General features: G+C 44.7%; 1 protein-coding gene across 2 annotated transcripts in view; it reads right to left on the bottom strand.

Moving 5' to 3' along the window:
- Positions 1–21,962, bottom strand: part of POFUT1 (protein O-fucosyltransferase 1) — a 29,749-nt gene that overhangs the window by 4,337 nt on the left and 3,450 nt on the right. For both annotated transcript variants that reach the window (XM_025469675.3, XM_049100471.1), the window contains 4 exons: positions 17,983–18,165; positions 16,297–16,409; positions 4,807–4,999; positions 2,797–3,039 (listed from right to left, as the gene is read on the bottom strand). In XM_025469675.3, coding sequence (XP_025325460.1) covers positions 2,797–3,039; positions 4,807–4,999; positions 16,297–16,409; positions 17,983–18,165 — 732 coding nt within the window. The remainder of the gene's footprint in view (positions 1–2,796; positions 3,040–4,806; positions 5,000–16,296; positions 16,410–17,982; positions 18,166–21,962) is intronic.

Genomic DNA, 21,962 nt, shown 5'->3' with positions numbered 1-21,962 from the left:
TCTTAAATGGTGCCCTACTGCTCTTCAGATAAAGATGACAAATCTTGAATTGGGCCTACAAAGAAAGCTCTGTTCAAGCCACCTCTCCACCTCTCCTATCTCCCTCCATCTCCCCCTTGAGCTCCAGCCACTACCCACCAGGTTCCCTTCTGCCTCAGGACCTTTGTATGCATTTTCTCTCTGTTCATGGTGCTCATCTTTTTTGTCTGGTTAATTCTTACTTAAACTTCACTCTGCAGCTCCAGTCTCACCTCTGCAGACCCCGGTCTAGGCCAGAGTCCTCTGCTGTATGCTTGCTCTCTCTCTCTCTCTCTCTCTCTTTTTTAAGATTTTATTTATTCATGAGAGACACAGAGAGAGGCAGAAATATAGGGAGAGAGAGAAGCAGGCTCCATGCAGGGAGCCCGATGTGGGACTCAGCCAAAGGCAAGTGCTAAACCACCAAGCCACCCAGGCGTCCCTCTGCTCTATACTCTCACAGAACCATGTTCCTTTACTTTGGAGCAGACATCGCAGTTTGTAGTTTCTACTTTGATTAGTATCTGTCTCCTGCACCTGATGGGGTTGAGACTTTCGCAGTCTTCTGGTTACTGCTGGCTGGGGCCTGCCTCAATAAATATCTGTTGACTGGGCAAGTGAATGAATGAGTCCCTGCCCCACTCAAGCTCCTGGGCCTTTTGTGTAGCATCTATTAGAGTTTTGTGCAAAGTCTCTTGTCCTGAGTCTAGACTGGGTGCCTTGGAGGGCAGGACCACATCTTATTCATCAGTGTCCCCAGCTTAGCAGGGGGCACCCAGCTTAAATGAGGAGCAAGGGTGGGTTCTGAACCCATGGAGAAAGGGACTGAGGCCAAGGGTAGTGGCACAGGAACAGGAAACAGAGAAGGGCAAGAAGCTCCAGGCATAACAAATATATTGACTCTAAAAACTCATGAAAAAACTCCCTGGGACTCTCCAAATGCTTCAACTGGGTACAGAGGTATGGGTGTGGGCAGAGCTGGGGCTGAAAGTGCTTTGCTGTCACACAGAGATTTCTGATGTAACAAAAATCATCATCTTGCTATGTGGATGGTAGCAAAGAAATAATACTAGTTTAATCATGGCCAAAATCCCCAAGCAATTCCACCCACGCTCTGAAACTTACCCACTCTGTGTCATGCCCACTATAATTAGCTCTGAGACCTCTTGGGTAAATCCTATCCCTTCTTGGGACTTTAGTTTCCTCAGCTATAAAAGGCAGGGGATGGGTTAGAGGAGCCCTGAGGTCTCCCAGCGCTGATGGTCTTCTATAAAGTGGGTGGGTGGGAGGAAGGCCAGGATGCACTGTTTTAGCACCTTCTCTACAAGTCAGGGCTTCCAGCCCATGTCTGGGGTAAAAGTGAGAAGGGGGCCCCTCACATAAAGCCCAGGGTTCTCCCTACTAGAAAGCAAATCTTTTAAGGTCTGTATAAGCATTTAGGACTTTCATCCATTCCACAAATATCTTACTGAGGGGCACCTGGGTGGCTCAGTGGTTGAGTGTCAGCCTTTGTTTCAGGTTGTGATCCCAGGGTCCTGGGATCGAGTCCCGTATCAGGCTCCTCTGCAGGGAGCCTGCTTCTCCCTCTGCCTGTGTCTCTGCCTTTCTCTCTGTGTCTCTCATGAATAAATAAATAAAATCTTTTTAAAAAAACTTGCTGAACGCTTATTATTAATTTAATCATTTCATTGATACATACTTACTTAATACCTATCCTTCCCTGACACAGCACCAATCACATCCACTCTTTAGTCACTGAATATTTACTAGCTGAATATTTACTCTTCACCATTTCCTTAAGTGTTTACTAAGCACAAAAGAGCCTTCCCTTTATTCATCAACCACCTACTCCTACTATCAGTGACTGCTAACATTATCGAGGACTTGTTTTGTACTGGATCTGTTTTAGTTTTTTTTATATCTCACCTTCACAACCACCTAGTGAGATAGGACTACTCTCAGGCCCGTTTTACAGAAGAGGAAACGGAAGCACAGTGAGCTCAAGTAACTTGCACAAAACTGTACAGTGAGTAGTGCCTAGGTTCTCTGGTTCCAGAGTCCAGGCCGTTAATCTCTCTGCTCTACCAGATTTCTCCCAAGGACCCACTCTTCACATCCTTATTCAACAGTTACTGAGCATCTACTGTGTTAGGCACTGTCCTAGATGTTGGTGATGGCAAGGCCCCCAGATGCCGAGGGACAGAACAATGAGTTACCCTTGGACTCTACTGTTAAGGAGGCATAACTCTTAGGAAGTGGGCCGTATTTCCAGCCCCATGCAGGCTAGACAGGGCCTCAAGAGCAGATGTGATAAACTGCTGTGATAGCTCCAGTAGGGACACAACAGCTATAAGAGTGCTGGAAACCAGGAGAGGATGTGCCAAGGTGTTTGGGTCGGGCTTTGTTTTTTTTTTTGTTTTTTTAATTTTTTAAAATTTATTTTTAAAGATTATTTACTTATTTATTCATAGAGACACAGAGAGGGAGAGGGAGAGGCAGAGACACAGGCAGAGGGAGAATCAGGCACCATGCAGAGAGCCTGATGTGGGACTCGATCCCGATCCCGGGTCTCCAGGATCACACCCTAGGCTGCAGGCAGCGCTAAACCGCTGCGCCACTGAGGCTGCCCTGGGTCGGGCTTTGAAGAAAGGATAGGCACTGGAGCAGAAGTGGGTGTCTAAGTGTAGGGAGGACATGAAGCATGCAGAGGAAGCAGTGGGACCACCCTGGAGCTCCCTTTGATTCCCTTTCCCACACCCCCACTGGGACCATACACACCTTCCCTTTGAAGAGCTCTTGGATCTCAGGCACATAACTCTCGGAATCCGTGGCGATGTAGACCGACTGGGCATTCAGTGCTTCCACCCAGAGCTTCACGGCCCGTCTGATTTCCTTCAGGTCGGGGAGGCACATAGTCATGGTGAGGGGGGCCGCCGTACTGCGGCTGTAGCCCACACACTGTGGGGAGGCCATGAAGTGGGAGCCTGCAGTCCCGTCCTTCAGCATGGCACAGGCGTTCTTCTGCAGGGTTGTCAGGGGACAGGGTTAAAGACAGCAGCCGGCCCAGGAACCCAGAAGCAAGAGCCACTAAGTGCATAAAGGCTATACAGAAGCTCAACTGTGTTTTTTAAAAAAGGAACTGCGGAAAGGGGAAAATGTATCAAAAGAGTAATAGTTGTTTCTGTGTAGTGGCATATTGGCTTTCTACAAAATATTTTTTTCTTAGTCTTTGTATTATCTGGGACTTCCAGTAGAATTCTGAACCATGGTGGTGATAATGGGCAGCCTTATCTGATCTCTGACTTCAGTGGGAAAACTTCTGTTAGCTCCCATGAAGTACATGTTTGCTGTGGGTTTCGGAGAGATAGCCTTTATCAAGTTAAGGTGGGTCCCTTCTATTCCCTGTTGGTTAAGAGGTGTTTTTTTTTTTTTTAAATTATGAATGAGTATTGACTATTATCAAATGCTTTCTTGGCCTCTATTAAGATGATTATATGATTTTTCCTCTTTGGGTGCTAATATAGTGAATTTCATTGCATTCTTGGGATAAAGTTTACTTGTACGCTCTTTAATACATTACTGGAGTTTACTTGCTGATATTCTACTTAGGGTATGTGCATCTATGTTTGTGAGAATGAGCTCTATTCCTCTGAATTGACTTTATCTGAGTTTGGTTTAGTGTTATGCTTGCTCTATAAAAATATAACATCTTATATCTTTTTATGTTCTAAGTATGTATAGATGAAAATTGTTTCTTAAAGGATTGGCTGAAACCACTCTATTCTGGGCCAAGATATTCTGAGCCTGGTTTCTTTTCTTTATGAAAGGAGGGCAGGAAGAGAGTCAAGTGCATAAATGTGTGACTTCAGGTGACCCTTAAACAACACAGGGCATAGGGGCCACCCCCCCACCGCAGTAAAAAAACCTGCATATAATTTTGACTTCCCCAAAAATTAACTTCTAATAGCCTGTTGCAGATTCAAAGCCTTATTGATAACATAAACAGTCAATGAATGCATATTTTATATATTATATCCATCACATATTGTATTCTTACAATAAAGAAAGCTAGAAACAAGAAAGTCATTAGGAAAAGAAAACCCATGTACACCCCTGCACTGTAAAACATCAGCATGTATGCAGGCCCATGCAGTTTAAACCCATGTTATTCAAGGGTCAACTGTACTTCCTTGAACAACTCTGAGTGAATTCTGATCTAATTTCTATGCTTTGCAATATTTTTCAAGTCTTTAGCAATGAGCATTTCTAACATACAGACATACACATATCTTATGTAAATTAAAGAGACTGTCTACATTTCCCTTATTATTTTCATACAGAAGATAATCTGATGAAGTTTTTGCACATTTAAGTGGCCTCCAAATTTGGAAGATGACATCTTCATTTCTTGGGAGCCCCACCCAATCTCCAGAGCCTGTTTTTCAACAAAGAGTCTACTGGCTGAACACTGAGCTGGACCACAGGACTCCTGGGCTGTGGGTCTTTCTCTGGCTTGTTGCCTAACTTGGAGTCTAGCTTGATTTTATTTATCCATCTGCAAAATAAGGACAAAAGTGGCCATTGTTAGAATTGAGGGCTGGCAAGCAAGCCATATTTCTGATGTGTCTATGGCAGGATTATGGAACACTGCCCTGTGGACTTGGCTGAGTGAAACTTCTCTACTCTGGCTGGGATTCTGTGCAGTGGGTTCAGTGTTTAATGTTTAATACCCATAGGCATGGGCCCTAATCAGGGACATGCTGGCCATGAAAGGAAGGGAAAAATTACCCAGTCAGAGCCAATGCGCAGGTGAATGCCCACGTACGGCCGGATGAGGTGGGTGAGAATGTGGGCCTCTCCCGTCCTCACCATCTCATCTGACCATACCACATACTTCTGGAGTGGTCTGTGCTCCTCCAGGACGGGGAACTGGGCGGGGGCTCCCGGCAGGGCCAGCACTGGATGTTCCTTTGGAGAAAATCTAGGCATGAGACAGAACAAGGAAAGGTCATGACAGAGGACACACAGACAGCCTGGACGCTGCCCCCACAGGACAAAGGATGGTGTTGCACCATACCCCAGAGACCCTGCAGAAAGGGGCCCCTCTAATATGCAAGAAGCACGAGAGGCTGTGAAACCCCAACAGGCTGATAAGGAACTGCGGCGGGTGACAACAGGCACAATATACAATACTGTCCCGCCGCACGGAATTTACAATCCTCTTTGCTTGTTTAACAATTAAAAATTTACAGTAGGGCATTCCAACCTTTTGTATGTCATGCTGGCTTCCAATCTGTGGTGTGGTAATTCACTCCAGGGTGGGGTGTCTGGACCGCACCTCTGCCCTTTTACCCACATGGCAGAACTGGGACATGCAGCAGCTTTACAGAGGACTGTGGACAGGTCATGCTCACAGGCAATGTGTATACTGGGTAAGAACATTCACTCGACATTTAACACGTATTTGTTGACTGCTAAGGCCCAGGGAAGAACAAGACAGGCATGGTCCCTGCCCTCATGAAAAGCACCTGCCATCTGCAGATGCCCATCATACCCTTCCAACGGCTCTCCTTCCTCCTTGTACACTACGTTTTGTAATTATTTCACCCTGTCTTTTCTGCTAAACACAGACTTCTGAAGGCAGTGCCTCCATGTGCCTAAGACAGTGTCTGGCACATGTAAGAGCTCAGTGAATATCTGTTGACTGAACGAGTAAGGAACGAACCTATGCTTCTTCCTCTTCAGCTAAATCCAGAGTCTGTCCTAGCAAGCCAAACATCTTGATGGTTCCATCAACTTGAATGCACTTTCAAGCTCCAGAGCTCTGTATGCTTCTTGCATACCTGGACTGGACTGCCTTCTCTCTGTCAGCCAAAAAAAACCTTCTCTTAAAATTATAAAATAGGCATAGCCACTCTGGAAAATGGTTTGACAGTTTCACTAAAACTAGAATGCAGTTATGATATGCCCCAGCAATTGTATTCTTGGGTATTTATCCCAAAGAAATGAAAACCTATATTCACACATGAACCAGTATACAAATGTTCATAGAAGCTTTATTCATAATAGCCCTGAACTGGAAACTACTCTAACATCCAAGAAGTGAATAGTTAGTTAACCAAACTGTGGTGCATCCTACCATGGAATCTGACACAGAAATACCAACAAACAAAGTACTGAGACAGGCAACAATGTGGGATGGATCTCATCGGAATTATGCAGAGTGAGAGAAGCCAAACCCTCAATCCTATATACTGTCTGATTGCATTTATTTACTTATTTTTATTTTTAAAAGATTTTCATTATTTATTTATTCATGAGAGACAGAGAGAGAGAGGCTCAGAGACACAGGCAGAGAGAGAAGCAGGCTCCATGCAGGGAGCCCGATGTGGGACTCGATCCCGGGTCTCCAGGACCATGCCCTGGGCCAAAGGCAGCACTAAACCGCTGAGCCACCTGGGCTGCCCTATTTATTTTTAAACAAATTTATTTATATTTTATTATTTTTAAAAAAGATTTATTTATTTGACAGAGAGAGAGAGCACAAGCAGGGGGAGTAGCAGAGGCAGAGGAAGAAGCAGGCTCCTCAAGAAGCAGGGAGCCCAAGTGGGGTTTGATCCCAAGACCCTGGGGTCATGCCCTGAGCCGAAGGCAAACACTTAACCGACTGAGCCACTCAGGCACCCCTGATTTCATTTATATAACATTTTTGAAATGACATAATGGGGAACAGAAGTGGAGAAGAGATTAGTGGTTGTCAGGGGCTAGGGTGTCCTTGCCCATGTATGTGTGTGCATGTGCATGTTTAGGCACACGCGTGTAGTTATATACTGGTCACAAAAGATCCTTGTGAAGTTAGAACTGTTTGGTTATTTTGACTGAAGTGGTGGATACACAGACCTACATATGTATAAAACTGAACAGACCTAACTACACACACTCACGTGCACATACAGAAGTGAGTACAAGTAAACTAGGAAAATCTGAATAAGTTGGGTGGATTGTATCAATGTCAACATCCTGGTTGTGATACTGTACTGCAGTCTTGCAAAATGCCAGCAATAGGCAAAACTGGGTAAAGAGTATCTGGGACCTCTTCCTTTCTCTCTCTGTCTCTTTCCTTCTTTCCTTCTTTCCTTCTTTCCTTCCTTCCTTCCTTCCTTCCTTCCTTCCTTCCTTCCTTCCTTCCTTCCTTCCCTCCCTCCCTCCCTCCCTCCCTCCCTCCCTCCCTTCCTTTTTACTTTCTTTGTTATTTCTTGCAACATGTGAATCTACAATTACCTCAACAAAATCTTCAATTAAAAGTTATTAAATAGTGGGATACTTGGGTGGCTCAGTGATTGAGTATCTACCTTTGGCTCAGGGCATGGTCTCGGAGTCCTGAGATGGAGTCAGTCTCACATCGGGCTCCCCTTGAGGAGCCTGCTTTTCCCTCTGCCTCTGCCTCTCTCCCCGTGTCTCTCATGAATAAATAAATAAGATCTTTAAAAAAGTTATTAAATAGTTCAAAGCATACAGGAAAATACAGAAAATAATCTTACAATCCACATACATGTGACCCAAATTAGCAGATATTAATACTTCGCTTTGTTTCAGATTTTTAAAAAAAGAGACACCAAAATAAAAGGTCTATCCTATCATCTTTCCTTCCTTTACTTCCTCTTCCCAGAAGATACTGTGGCTTTATGCATGACTACACTTTTACTGTTTGTACAAAAAGGTATTATTCTGTGTGTTTTTCTCACAGTGTAATGGTAAAGGCACAGGCTGTCAAGCCAGACAGCCTTGTGCTAATGTTGACTATGCCACCTACTAACTTGGGCAAGTGACTTACCCATTCTGTGCATCAGTTCCCTTATCTGTATAATAGAGCTAATAATAGCTCCTAACTCACAGGGCTCTTGAGAAGATTAAATGGATTAATATAAGCAAAGTATTTAGAACAGTACTGGGCACTTAGAAAGCTCTTAAGAAATTCTGACTGGAGGATCCCTGGGTAGCTCAGCAGTTCAGCACCTGCCTTTGGCCCAGGGCACGATCCTGGAGTCCTGGGATCGAGTCCCACATCAGGCTCCCTGCATGGAGCCTGCTTCTCCCTCTGCCTGTGTCTCTGCCTCTCTCTTTCTCTGTGTCTCTCGTGAATAAATAAATAAAATCTTTAAAAAAAAAAAAGAAAAAAAAAAGAAATTCTGACTGTCACCATCATGTCATGTTGTCCTATGACATGAAATCCATTGCAACTTTTTAGAAATTCAACTTAATGTGTTAAGAGATTTGGCCACGTTGATAGTGTGAGCTTCTCTTGAAGTTTTGTTTTGCACAAGTTAACACAGCAGTGCTGCAGTGGGCATGTCCCTTTCTTCACACCCAACCCAAACACCTCCCAACCGTCCAAGACCAGCTGCCACTCCCAATCCTCAGCTCCTCCTACGGGAGGGCTCTCTGTTCTGCTTCTCCTTTGCTGCTTTCTGCACACTGTGCTTGGCAACCGTCTTCCCCACTCGACTGTCAGCACATGAGGGTAGGGGCCTTGGCAATTCTACTTACCACAATTCCCACACACAGTGGTCCAGGGCTGTGTCAAGGAAGCAATAAGCAAGTGTTCATTGACATCCTGTCTCTATATAACACTATATTTCATTATAATAATCTTACATATACATGTATGTGAATCATTTATCTAACCTTATTATGTGACAGGCAACATTCCACTTGCTTTACATGTATGAACTTATTTGGTTCTCACAAGGGCCCTGTGATGTAAGCACTATTGTTATTCTCCTTTTACAGATCAAGAAATCAAAGCACAGAAAGATTAAATAACATGCCCAATCATGCAACTAGGAATTGGTGGGGTTGGGGTTTAAATCTAGGTTATCTGCTCCAGAACCTGTATTCCTTTTTTTTTTTTTTTTAATTTTTAAAAAAATTTTTAAAAAGATTTTGTTCATTCATGAGAGACACAGAGAGATCGGCAGAGACACAGGCAGAGGGAGAAGCAGGCTCCATACAGGGAGCCTGACGTGGGACACGATCCCGGGACTTCAGAATCACGCCCTGGGCTGAAGGCGGCGATAAACCGCTGAGCCACCGGGGCTGCCCAGAGAACCTGTATTCATAGCAATGTACCTCACTCCCAGCGACTCTACTGCCATCAATGAGCCCCTCAAAAAATGAGTCTGTACTTTATGTTTCTGATCTCTAGCCCCTAGCATGGGCCTCAACACACAATGGGTACAAGCAATACATGATTGAGGGAATGAGAAGGATTCAGGGGTCTTACCAGAAAGACCAGGCCAGATTGTCAGATGTTAGAGGAACATCTACTACCATCAGGCCCTCAGCCAAACTCCTTTCCGATGTCACCTTAAAAGATTTCAAATGGAAAGCCAGAGTTTCTAATCTCCCGGGGGGTGGAACACTAGGATAAATCAGGAACTGTGCACTCTTTGACCTCTTGGAGAGAACCTGTAGGCCTTTGGTGAATTCTAGATTTGGAATGTCCTTCCCATCTCCCTAGATCTGGATTGGCACATGGCTGCCCCACTGGGACATCAGCTCTGACCTGATGAGCATCAAGAGGCACAGACTGATATGCTCATTTACTCCCAATGAAAGAAGAGAGAGTTGTTTGGAATGAAAGGGAGTACGAAGGGTCTTGTTTGGAAAGAAAACTTGACCAATTCCATCTGACCCTGGTCACCATCCAGCTAAAAAAGGCACATGTTATTGTTGCTGGGTGCAGTGAACCTCTGGTGTTCTTCCCCACCACCCCTACACTACTGAGATCTCCCACCCAGCTGGTTTCTCTATGCACAACATCCAGAGTATCTATATGAGATAGCAGGTGAACACCATGCTGAGTGCAAAGGCTGGAGGACTATGAATGAGGCAGGGCTTTACTCTCAATGTCCCTGTCATGAAGGACTACCTCTCTCTCTTCCACTCTTTTCAGGGATGGCTCCTCATCCTTCAGGTCTCAGTCTGGTCCCAGCCCTGCCAATTACGTATCGCCTGTGTATGGTCTCTGAGGAAGGCTCAGCCTGGGAGCATGGTAACAATAAGTGCTGATGGTTGAGTGGGGAAGATGGTTGCTGAGCATATCAGTGTGCATAAGGCAGCAAAGGAGAAGCAGGACAGGGAGCCCTCCCATAGGAGCTAAGGATTGGGAGTGGCAGCTGGTCTTGGACGGTTGGGAGGTGTTTGGGTTGGGTGTGAAGAAAGGGACATGCCCACTGCAGCACTGCTGTGTTTACTTGTGCAAAACGGAAAACTTCAAGAGAAGCTGACATGATCAATGTGGCCAAATCTCTAACACATTAAATTAAATTTCTAAAAAGTTGCAGTGGGTTTCAAGCCAGAGGACAATGATGATGGTTATGGTGATAGAATTTCCTAATTTCCTAAGAACTCCATACACCAAAAAAAAAAAAAAAAAAAAAAAAAGAACTCCATACACCTGTTACTCTCATGCCATGAAAATGGTTCAGCATGATGGTTGATGGTCCTTCAACATTTGATGTGTGATAAATATCTGCTGAATTAAACCTCTGCCAGGGTATTCACAGACTCAGAAGCAGCAGAGATAGAAGGATTCTGAGAAATTCCCTAGTAGGGAAGAAATATCTCTTATCCCCTTCTCCTAGAATTAGCTGGACACATGGTAAATGTGAGATTGTAAATAGGTTTCTCTGTATTTCTTGCAGCTAAGAGATGGCCATGTGTCCAAGAACTGGCCAATGAGATACAAGAAGTTTATATGGGACTTCTAGAAAGGTTCCTTAAAAAGGTGAGGCTGTGGCCCCCTTTTGCCCTTTTTTTTTTCTTCCAGTCTGCCTGGGGCAAGGTTGCTATGGCTAAAGCTTCATCAGCCCTGTGAGAGGACACGGAGGATAAAAGCGCTGGGATGCTGGGCAGAGATGGGAGCCTGAGTCCTGACAACACAACGGAGCTGCCATCCAGCGGTGGGTTGGATATCCCAGTATTTCTCTTACTTAAGAAAACAATACAATTCTATCTTGTTAATCTGCTGCTATTTGGGGTTTTCTGTAACATGTAGCTTAAATTAAGCCTGCTATCCCGGGATCCCTGGGTGGCGCAGCGGTTTGGCGCCTGCCTTTGGCCCAGGGTGCGATCCTGGAGACCCGGGATCGAGTCCCACATCGGGCTCCTGGTGCATGGAGCCTGCTTCTCCCTCTGCCTGTGTCTCTGCGCCTCTCTCTCTCTCTCTGTGACTATCATAAATAAAAATTAAACTTTAAAAAAAAAAAAAAAAAGCCTGCTATCCCTAGACCTGTGGCCATCCAAACTTTTAGTGGATATACAAGAGGATTACTGGTTAAAGATGGTGGGGAAAGGGATCCGAGTCCCTCTAAGTTCACCCTGCCCTGCCAGCCCCACGGCACTACAGGCCCTTCTCAAGAACTCTAAGGAATAGTGTGGAAGTCACAGACCTTGCTCATCCTCTTCATTTTACAGATGGAACATTGGCCAGAGAAGAGAAGCAATCTACCTAGTCACACGGTGAGCTGGGCAAGAGCTTGATGCTTTCCAATGCCATTCTCCTTATACCCATACCTCTGCCCCCAGAGGACAACTTTCTACAGCAAGCGTCTGCTACTTTAGAAAATGTTTAAACTCACTTCTCCAATCTCCTCACCTGTATGGCAGATTAATTCTTCAAACCTCCTCTCACTAGATGGGCTCAATGTCCCCTCCCAACAGCATGTAGCAGAAGTGATACTGTCCCAGTCACCAGGCCCAGGCTGAAACATTCCCTGGTTATACCCTCTCAGAACTTGGCTGATATGCTGCCAGGAGTACAAACCACATGGAGAGGTCAAGTGTACTCGCACCAACCAACTGCCTCAGCTGAGCTCTCAGATGACAGCCAGTATTACGGCTAGCTATGAATGAGCCCTCTTGGACACATAGCTCAGTCGAGCTTTCAGACTCCAACCTCAGCTGACAGCTGACTGCAACCATATGAGACCAAAAGCAAGAAGCACCCAGCTAACCCAAATGTCCGTCAACAGAGGAATAGATAAACAAAATGTGGTCTATGCATATAATGAACAATTCAGCTTTACAAGGACTAAGATAGATTGTGATAAATAGAACATGGACAAGACCTGAAGATACTACACTAAGTGAAATACACCAGACACAAAAAGACTAGTATCATATAATTCTACTTACATGAGACCCATGATACGCAAATTCAGAGATAGAAAAGTTGAATAGAGAAATGGGACAGGGATGTGTGGAAGAATGGAGAGTAGTTGTTTAATGGGTACAGAGGTTCTGTCTAGAGTGACAAAAAAGTTCTGGAGATGGACAGGGGTGGTCATAGCACACAACATGTCACTGTACTTAATGCTACTGAATTGTACACTTTAAAAAGTGGTTACAAAGGTAAAGAAATAAATCATACACACACACACTCCATTGGCACAAATATACATAAATACCCCAGTAACCATTTTTTGAAGTTTCATATTTGTTTATATTTAAAACTGATCCTACTAGCAATATTTACTAACCTGGTATCAATTACTCCTCAGAAAAGACAGTTAAGTAATACTCGATTACAAACTACACACAGTAGTTTCATTTTAAGATAATCTCTACAGGTACATAGGTATGTACAAGTACCTGGAGGAAGGAAGTATATATACCAAGCTGCTAAGAGTGCTTTTTGAAGGAAGGGTGGATTATGGGTAAATGTAATTCTTTTATTTAAAACTTAAAAATCTGGGACGCCTGGGTGGCTCAGTGTTGAGTGTCTGCCTCTAGCTCAGGGCATGATCCCAGAGTTCTGGGATCGAGTCCCACATTGGGCTCCCTGCAACAAGCCTGTTTCTCCCTCTGCCTATGTCTCTGCCTATCTGTATCCCTCATGAATAAATAAATAAAAATCTTAAAAAAAAAAAAAAACACTTTAAAATCTCCCACCAAATCCATGGTGGTATTCTAAAGGATATTTATACCAAGAAATTTTTTTTTTTTAAAGATTTTATTTACTCATGAGAGACACACAGAGAGAGGCAGAGACACAGGAGGAGGGAGAAGCAGGCTCCATGCTGGGAGCCCGACATGGGACTCGATCCCGGGACTCCAGGATCACGCCCTGGGCCAAAGGCAGGCGCTAAACCGCCGAGCCACCCAGGGATCCGCTATACCAAGAAATTAACATGGATTGAAACTTTGTACAGCTGGGATTCTAGAAAGAAAATGGAAAACCAAAAACCAGAAGAACTGCCTCACTAAGCCCAGTCAACCCACAGAGCTCTGGAAAATAATTACCCACTGCTGGGGAGCAGCAAAGTTTTGGAATGGTTTATTTGCAGCAACCGACAATGGAACAGTCCTCTGTTCCCCTCCTCATTCACTCCACATCAGCCACACTGGCCTTCTGTCTTCCCCTCCACCTGCAAGCATGCCTGTTCCTGCCTCAGAGCCTCTGTGCTCTACGTCCTTGCCATGAAGACTACCTTTCCCTCCAGCTTTTTCCATGCATGGCTCCTTCTCTTCAGGTCTCTCGTGGACTGGATGTTGATGTCCTGCCCTCTGTCCCCACCCCTTTCATAGCTGAGGTCCCAATCCCTAATGTGATATTAGGAGGTATGGCATTGGGGAGGCACTAAGTTTAGCTGAAGTCATCAGGGCAGAGCCCCCGTGTTGAGCTTAGTGCCTCATAAGTGAGCCTGCTCTCTCTTCCAACATGTGAGGACACAGCAAAAAATGCTGTAAGCAAAGATCACCACAACCCAACCATGCTGGCACCCTGATCTTGGACTTCCCAGCCTCCAGAGCCATGAGAAATAAACACTATAGTTTTAGCGTCACCCCCCTCACTCCCGCTCTGTGCTATTTTCTTACAGCAGCCTGAGCTGACTGAGACATGGTTTCAGCCCTCCAATCACACATCACCAGGACACCTGGGTGGCTCAGGGGTTGGGCGTCTACCTTCGGCCCAGGGAGTCCCCAGATTGAGTCCCATGCCGGGCTCCCTGCATGGAGCTTGCTTCTCCCTCTGCCTGTGTCTCTGCCTCTCTCTCTCTCTCTCTCTCTCTCTGTGTCGCCCATGAATAAATGAATAAAATCTTTAAAAAAAAAATCACACATCACCTGTTTATGTCCTTCATAGCACTGTATCTTCTAGAATTATCTGATATAAAAACTTATTCACAGTATCTCTCCCATTAGACTCAGCTCCGTAAAGGTTAGGGACCTTATTGGCCTTACTCTTGCCTGTATTCCCAGGGTCCAGACCAGTACTTGACACTCCAGGAGGTACTTCTTAAATGTGTAGAAGGAAGAAGTGAAGGAAGGCAGCAATCCAGGTGGCTCTAACTCTGAAACTGTCTCCAGGATCTCATCTTCCCCAATCATCTTCCTTTCCCCAAAATTCGGCTGTAAGGTACAAAGGTTCCCAAGCCCTCATGCAACTCCTACAACACAATGAACTCAAACAGGGCAGTGCGGGCACTGAACAAGTGTTTGAGCGACATTTCCTAACTGGCGCTTCCATGCAGCATTGCACCTTCTCTTCTAACTAGGATTGTGTGATATTTTTGGCTGTCTGGAATTTGCTTTTAGAACTACTTTTAGAGCTGGTTTCATTTTTGTTTTTCCTGGCATTTTGTCAATAGGAGAAAAATCTCCATCCTTTGAGAACAGATCTACCTTCAGGCAAAAAGCTCCAGGTCATTCAGAACTGAATAAGGAGAACCAAGGAGGTGATCAAATGGGAATGCTCTGAGATCAACCACGAGGGAGGGGAATAGAACCTGTCATGACTAAGTATCCTCAGTAGCTCCTGAATGAGCTTAGAAGTCCCAGGTGGAAATTGGCAGCTGTTACAGGCACAGCTATTCTCAACGGTGATTAAGAATGGGTGCTCTGGAATCAGACTGTCTAGGTTCAAATCCCTCCTTTGCCACTTCAAGCTGTGTGACCTTGGGCAAGTGACTTCACTCCTCTCTGCTTCAATTTCCCTATGTGTAAACACAGAAGACAGTAACTTCTGTTGCACAGACTTGTGGAAAGATCAAATGAGTTATCACCTTAGAAGACTTAGGCGGTGAAATGAAAACTTAGAACAGTGTTTGGTACACAGAAGGCACTAAATAAATGGTAGCCTTATTACCTATTAGAGTTACATTTGGACTGTAGCTGCCCTCTCAACAGCTGGGTTACCCTTGGCAAGTTATCTTACCTCCTTGAACGGTTTCCTTATCGGATGGAAATCAATCATAATGCCCACTTCATGAAGCTTCTCTAAGTTTTGTATGAAATAAAGCATGTGAATGTGAATAGTATTAACAGCTAACATTGGTTGGCCCCCTACTATGAGCCATGTGCTCTATGCCCTAGGAGGCAGATACCACAGGGCTTCTTCCATTAAACCACAAGGAGATTCAGGCCAGACAGCTGGAGAGGCTGCTCCGAGTCACCCGAGAAAGAGGCAGGGCTGAGTCTGAGGCCCAGGTCTGTCTGACCCTGAGCGTAGATTCCTTTCTCTACATCAAGTTATCCTTGGTCTCCAGGATGCCAAGTGCGGTGACCATGTACAAATTCATATGTTCTTCACAGCCCCGAACCCGAGTCAAACTTTCAAGCCCACATTCCTTCTCGCCATGCTATAGCATCAAGGCAAGCGCTCTCTGTTTGTTAGCATCATTATAACTAGCCTGTGGCTCCCTGAAGGCTATGGCTGGGTCTTCCTTATTTTTATATATCACCTCTGGCCTTTGAGTACTATGTCTCATACATGACAGACGCTCTATAAATATTTCACAGCTTGTGCCTGTGCCCTGCTAACCTATTTTTTTTAATAGGGCCTACTGGAGCACAATTAATAAAGCACAGCCAATTATTATCAGGATGACATCATTTCTCAGGCTGCACCTAAAGTTGCTTTTCTCTAGAAGCAGCTTCCAATTTTCACCCTGTGAAGAGGAAGGTAACAGGGGAGTGATTCTCACGCCTCGAGGAGGAAATTGAGACCCATGTGACTGCACAATATTCTTTTTATGACATCCTTTATCGGCTGATAAACTCTTGCTCAACCTTGTGGCAGGTCAATGTCCCACCGCGTCAGGCGCTGAGATGGGAAGAGATCACACAGGATCCCAAGTTCAACAGACAGAATGGCTGCACCTTTGGTCTCATACATCAGGGTGTGGTAGAGGGGGAGAGGGCCAGGATGGTGCTGCACGCTCAGGGGCCCCATGCACCTCCCCTAAACCCAGCAACACTGTCCCCTCCAAGTACCTCTGAATCCATTGGTCTTTGTAGGAGGCACTGAAGGAAATGCCTGAAAAAAGCTCGGACTTGTTGAAACTCACATGAAACTGATCCCAAAATGGGCCAAAGGGATTTCCTTCCTGCAGAAAGAGAGTGATCAAAGACTTACTGAGAAGGTGGGAGTGACCTCTGGGGATGGGGCCTAGAAACTGTGAGTGGGGGACCCCTGGTTGACTAAACTTGGGTTGAAACACCTCAAAGAATGTCACTTTGTAAATCCTGGGCTGGGGACTGAGGAGTACAGCTTGGCCTCCTTCTGGTTTCCAGCAGATGTTCACCACAGTGTCTAAAGGAGTCTTTCTCACTGACATACCACATCCCACTGACCCTGCAGCACTGGTGGGGATAGAGGAAGGAAGCAGACCTTGGATTTGGGCTTTGGATCTTGGACTGGAGCTTCCAGAGACTTTCAAGACAAGCTAACACAATGCCCTTATTTTGAAGATGGAAACCAGGGCCCAGATAGGGTAAGACACTTGCCCAAGGTCACACATCAAATGAAGGCAACGTTCAGACTATAAGCCCAGCCTCCTTTCTCAAATTTCATGGCTCCTCCAACCACCTTTCATTGACTTTAGCACTGAAAGACATCCTGGGGATTATTTTATTCCCAAAGTGCTAGAAAATTACAGATTTCTCCTGGTAAAATATGACAGCTTCTTATTTACCTGCCTCAGGCAGAAAAATATATAAGTTAAGAAAATAGACCATAGAATCAAATTACCTAGGGTTGAATCCTAGCTTATTTGCTATGTGACCTTGGGCAAAATACTGAACCTCTCTGTGTTGTACTCAGTATCCTCTCTATAGAACGTGGATATTAAGCGGCACCTGGGTGGCTCAGTTGGTTGGGCGTCCATCTTAGATTTGTCTCTTGATCCCAGAGTCCTGGAATCAAGGCCCATGTCAGGCTCCCTGCTCTGTGCAGCGAAGAGCAGAGCTCTGTGCAGAAGTCTGCTTCTCCCTCTCCCTCTGCCTCTCCACCCCTCTCCTGCTCCAATTCTCTCTCTCAAATAAATAAATAAAATATTTTTTTAAATGGGGATATTATTAGTACTTCCCTCATGGAACGATTTGAAAATTAAGTGGGTTAATATGTGTAAATCTCTTAGTATGGTACCTGGCATATAGTAAGTGCCATTGAAGTATTAGTTATTATTTGGGGCACCTGGGTGGTTCAGTTGGTTAGGTGTATAACTCTTTGATTTCAGCTCAGGTCATGATCTCAGGATTGTGAGATCAAGCTTCCTGTCATCAGGCTAGTGGAGCCTCCTTAAGATTCCCTCTCTCCTACCTCACCCTCTGCCCCCACCCCCACCCCACCCCCACTTCTACTCATCTGAAAAAAAAAAGTATGGTATTGTTATTGATGTAGCACTTTACAGATTATAAGCACTCTTGGACCTAGTCCTTTTGATATTTATGAGTGAGACAGAGCAGGGATTGGTGTCTTTATTTTGCAGGTAGAAATAAAGGCTCAGAGGAATCAAGGTCTTCTGCCCAAAGTGACACTGCTGACAAATGTCAGAAATGGGTCTTAAATCTCCATCTTTCTACTCTAAGCCCTTCTAGTGCCTTTTCCCATATATTGCTATCATAGTGTCTCAGGGGTCTAGAGGATATGGAACAGGCAGAAAGGGTCCCCAGACCCACCTTCATGGGGCATGTCTTCTTATCAGGGCTTCGCTGGGCTGCCACTTCAAAGCAGTATGCCACTCGCCTCTCGGGGGGCCAGTGAGTGGGTGCCAGCTTCTCCATGAAGTCCTCTAGGCTGATAACCCGATGGTAGGCCTGGAGGGGCTCCAGCTTGAAGTACTTCTGGTAGGACACATGGAGCTACAGGAAAAGGTACAAAAGGAGAGGCAGAGGTCCCTCTTCAGTATCCTAGTGGCTAATTTAAAGACATTCATCAAAACCATACACTCGAAGACGCAGACAGTTCAGACTATAAGCCAATGGAAAACTTTTGGAAAAAGATACCAAAACTAGAACAGAAAAAGGCTAGGAGAATTTATCTGCCAACTAATGAAGAAATAGTAACACCTTTTTTTTTTAGTAACATCTTTTGTGTTAAAAAAAAATGCTTGCTGATCTACATGAAAAAAAAAGATATAAGGGAAAAATGTGAGCAAAGGATAGAAGCAAACAACACACAGCAAAGAAAATTCACATAGCCGGGATCCCTGGGTGGCGCAGCGGTTTGGCGCCTGCCTTTGGCCCAGGGCGCGATCCTGGAGACCCGGGATTGAATCCCACGTCGGGCTCCCGGTGCATGGAGCCTGCTTCTCCCTCTGCCTGTGTCTCTGCCTCTCTCTCTCTCTCTGTGACTATCATGAATAAATAAATAAAATCTTTAAAAAAAAAAAAAAAAAAAAGAAAATTCACATAGCCAATACACTCAAAAGATGTACAAACTAATAATTAGAAAAAAAGCAAGTTACAATTACAAGATGACTTCTCACTCATTAGACCAGCAAAGATTTAAAAGCTTAACTTTAATTGTTGGAAAAGATGTGGGGAAGCAAGGGCTGCTGTACATGGGTGGTAGTTGAAGTGTTTGTTCTGGAACAACCACTTTAGAATGCAATCTTGCAGCAACTACTAGAATTTAAAATGTTCCTTCCATGGCAGCTGGGGTGGCTCCGTGGTTTAGGGACGCCTTCGGCCTGGGGTATGATCCTGGGGACCCGGGATTGAGTCCCGCATCGGACTCCCTCCATGGAGCCTGCTTCTCCCTCTGCCTGTGTCTCTGCCTCTCTCTCTCTCTCATGAATAAATAGATAAAATATTTTTAAAAAATAAAATGTTCCTTCCACCTCTGTGTATTTTCCCTAGAGAAGCTCTTCCACTTTACACCATGAGATGGGTATAGGGATGCTCACTGCCACAACAGAAGTACAAGAAAAACCTCAGAAGGAGCTGCTCCGAAGTCATTACATCCACGATAGTGGCTGCCTCTGGGGCTGGAAGGAGGGAGTGGGACTAGCCTGGGGAACCATGTGAGACTTTATCTTTTAACAACTTCATCTCTAAAAAAAAAAAAAAAAAGCCCAAAAAACAAAAACAACTTCATCTCTAGTATTTCTTTAAAATAAGAAAAATTAAGCAAAGAGAAAACGTTAATGATGATCCCTTCTAGCAGTGGGTACACAGATGATGACTGTACTAATCTCTGTATTTTTCTGGATTAAAAAAATTTTCTTAGAATACCATGGAATAAAAATTTAGACTTTATCCTATAGATCAGGGTTCCCAAGCATGTTCTACTAGTTCAGGGGGATAGAGTTCTGCAATCAAAAGGCACCAGAGATAAACAGACCTGGGAAATGCCATGTTGAGCTGATGTCTTCACTACAGGACTTCTTCAGTACGCTAATGTGTATTTTGAATCTCCAATTTTGCAGGATGGGGAATTGAGAATATAATTTCCCAAAGTAATTTAACCACTGCACCCTTCCTTCATGAGCCACTGGCACCCCAATGAACAGATTTGGGATACTTAACTATTAACAACTAGGTCTTGCTGCAGGATTTCATTTATTTTTTTAAAAGATTTATTTACTTTTTAGAAAGAGAGACAACATGATGGGGAGAAGCAGAGGGAGAGGGAGAATCTCAAGCAGACTCTTTGTTGAGCACAGAGCATGACTCAGGGCTCAATCTCACGACCCTGAGACAACCTGAGCTGAAACCAAGAGTAGGATGCTTAGCTGATTGTGCCACCCAGGTGCCCCTTACTGAAGTATTTTAAACAGAAATGATAAGAGATATGCCTTTTAGAAAGATCACTCTGGTGGTAGAGGAGAATACGAATGGATGGTAAGATTAGTTGAGGAAGAAGAATAAGGAGGCTACTGCCATGGGCCTTTTGTTTGTTCAAGTACTTACTCAACATGTACTTTTTATTTTAAGATTTTATTTACTTATTCATGAGAGACACAGAGAGAGAGGCAGAGACACAGGCAGAGGGAGAAGCAGACTCCCTGTGGGAGCCCAATGCAGGACTCAATCCCAGGACCCTGGGATCATGCCCTGAGCTGAAGGCAGATGCTCAACCACTGAGCCACCCAGGAGCCCCTCACCATGTATTCTTAAGCGTTAAGTCCAAGTGAAGATGGAGGGCACGGACAGCTTAGGAGAAGTAAAGCGGAGTACAGGGTAAAAGGAGGCAGGCATTAGGATGACTTCTAGATTCCTGGCTTGGTATCCAGGTATGTGGAGGTAACATAAACTACAGCTGGGAATATAAGAGGTGACACAGGTTTGAGAGGGAAAGATGCCAAGTTCAGCTCTGTCTTTGTGAATTTGAGGTGTCCCCAGGATATCCAAGTACACTCAAGGGCTTAAGAATTAGAAACACAGGTTTATGATCAGGAGAGAGTCTGGGCCACAGATAAAATTAGGAGGTATGTGGAGAATAGTGAAAGCCATAAGACTGAACAGAAATTTAGAGCAAAGCAAATGATGGTAATAATAGCACTAAATATTTACTGAGTGCTGACTTAGTGCCAGGTGCTATACTCATCACATTTCATGGACTTGCTCATCTAATTCTAAGAGGTAGGAATACAACCACCTCCAGTTTACTTATAAAGAAACCCAGGCAGACAGAATCTAGATAACTCATCTGAGGTCACATAACTAATAAGCAAACAGAAAGAGGAGACACATCAACATTTATTATTTTTATTTTTATTTATTTTTTTTTTTGAGAGAGAGAGCATGTGTGGGAGCGGGCGACGGCGGGGGGGTGGGTGGAAGGACGGAAAGAGAGGGAGAAAGAGAGTCTTAAGCAGGCTCCATGTCTAGTGCAGAGCCTGACACGGCTCAATCTCACAACCCTGAAATCATGATCTGAGCTGAAATCAAGAGTCAGAAGCTTAACTGACTGAGCCACCTAAGTACCCCAAGACACACCAACATTTCAACAGTGGGTAGAGAGAAATCCCTGATACAGCACAAAGAGGAAAATGTTGAGAGGTGAGGACTAAAGCAGGAGCAGGCTGTGTTTTAGAAAATATGAGAATAGAGATGTTCAGGAAGGAGAGGTTCACAGGCCCAAGTGCCACCAGGAGGATAGCTGGAAGACTAAGAAAATGCCCCTAGATTTGGCAATTCTGAGGTCCCTGGTGACCACTGTGAGAACAGTCCCAATGGGGAAGGGGAGCCTAATTGGGACAGGTTGAGTAATCCATAGAAAGAAAGAAGTAGAGACTCAGAAAGATTCTTGGCTGAGAAGGCAAGGTAAGAGAAAGAAAACAGGCAGAGGGGGATGCCTGGGTGGCTCAGCAGTTGAGTGCCTGCCTTCAGCCCAGGGTGTGATCCTGGAGTCCCAGGATCGAGTCCCACATCAGGCTCCTTGCATGGAGCCTGCTTCTCTCTCTTAATAAACAAAAATAAACAAACAAACAAACAAAAAAACAAGGCAGAGGGAGACAAACGGACAATGACTCAATTCTAACGGTGAGTGCAAAAAATCAGTCCATCAGTGGTTCCCAGTTACTGAGGACTTCCTATGTCCTTTGTACTTTGCATTGATGAACTGCTGATTTTAAGAGAGGGGCATACAATGAGGCATGCTACAATCGCTAACTCATTATGGTTACATAGTTACTACCTGCCTCTTTTAAAGA

The sequence above is a fragment of the Canis lupus genome, chromosome 24, assembly GCF_003254725.2.
Source record: "Canis lupus dingo isolate Sandy chromosome 24, ASM325472v2, whole genome shotgun sequence".
Classification (NCBI taxonomy): Eukaryota; Metazoa; Chordata; class Mammalia; order Carnivora; family Canidae; genus Canis; species Canis lupus.
The sequence above is the reverse complement of the archived record's forward strand: the minus strand, read 5'-3'. Positions and strand labels throughout refer to the sequence as shown.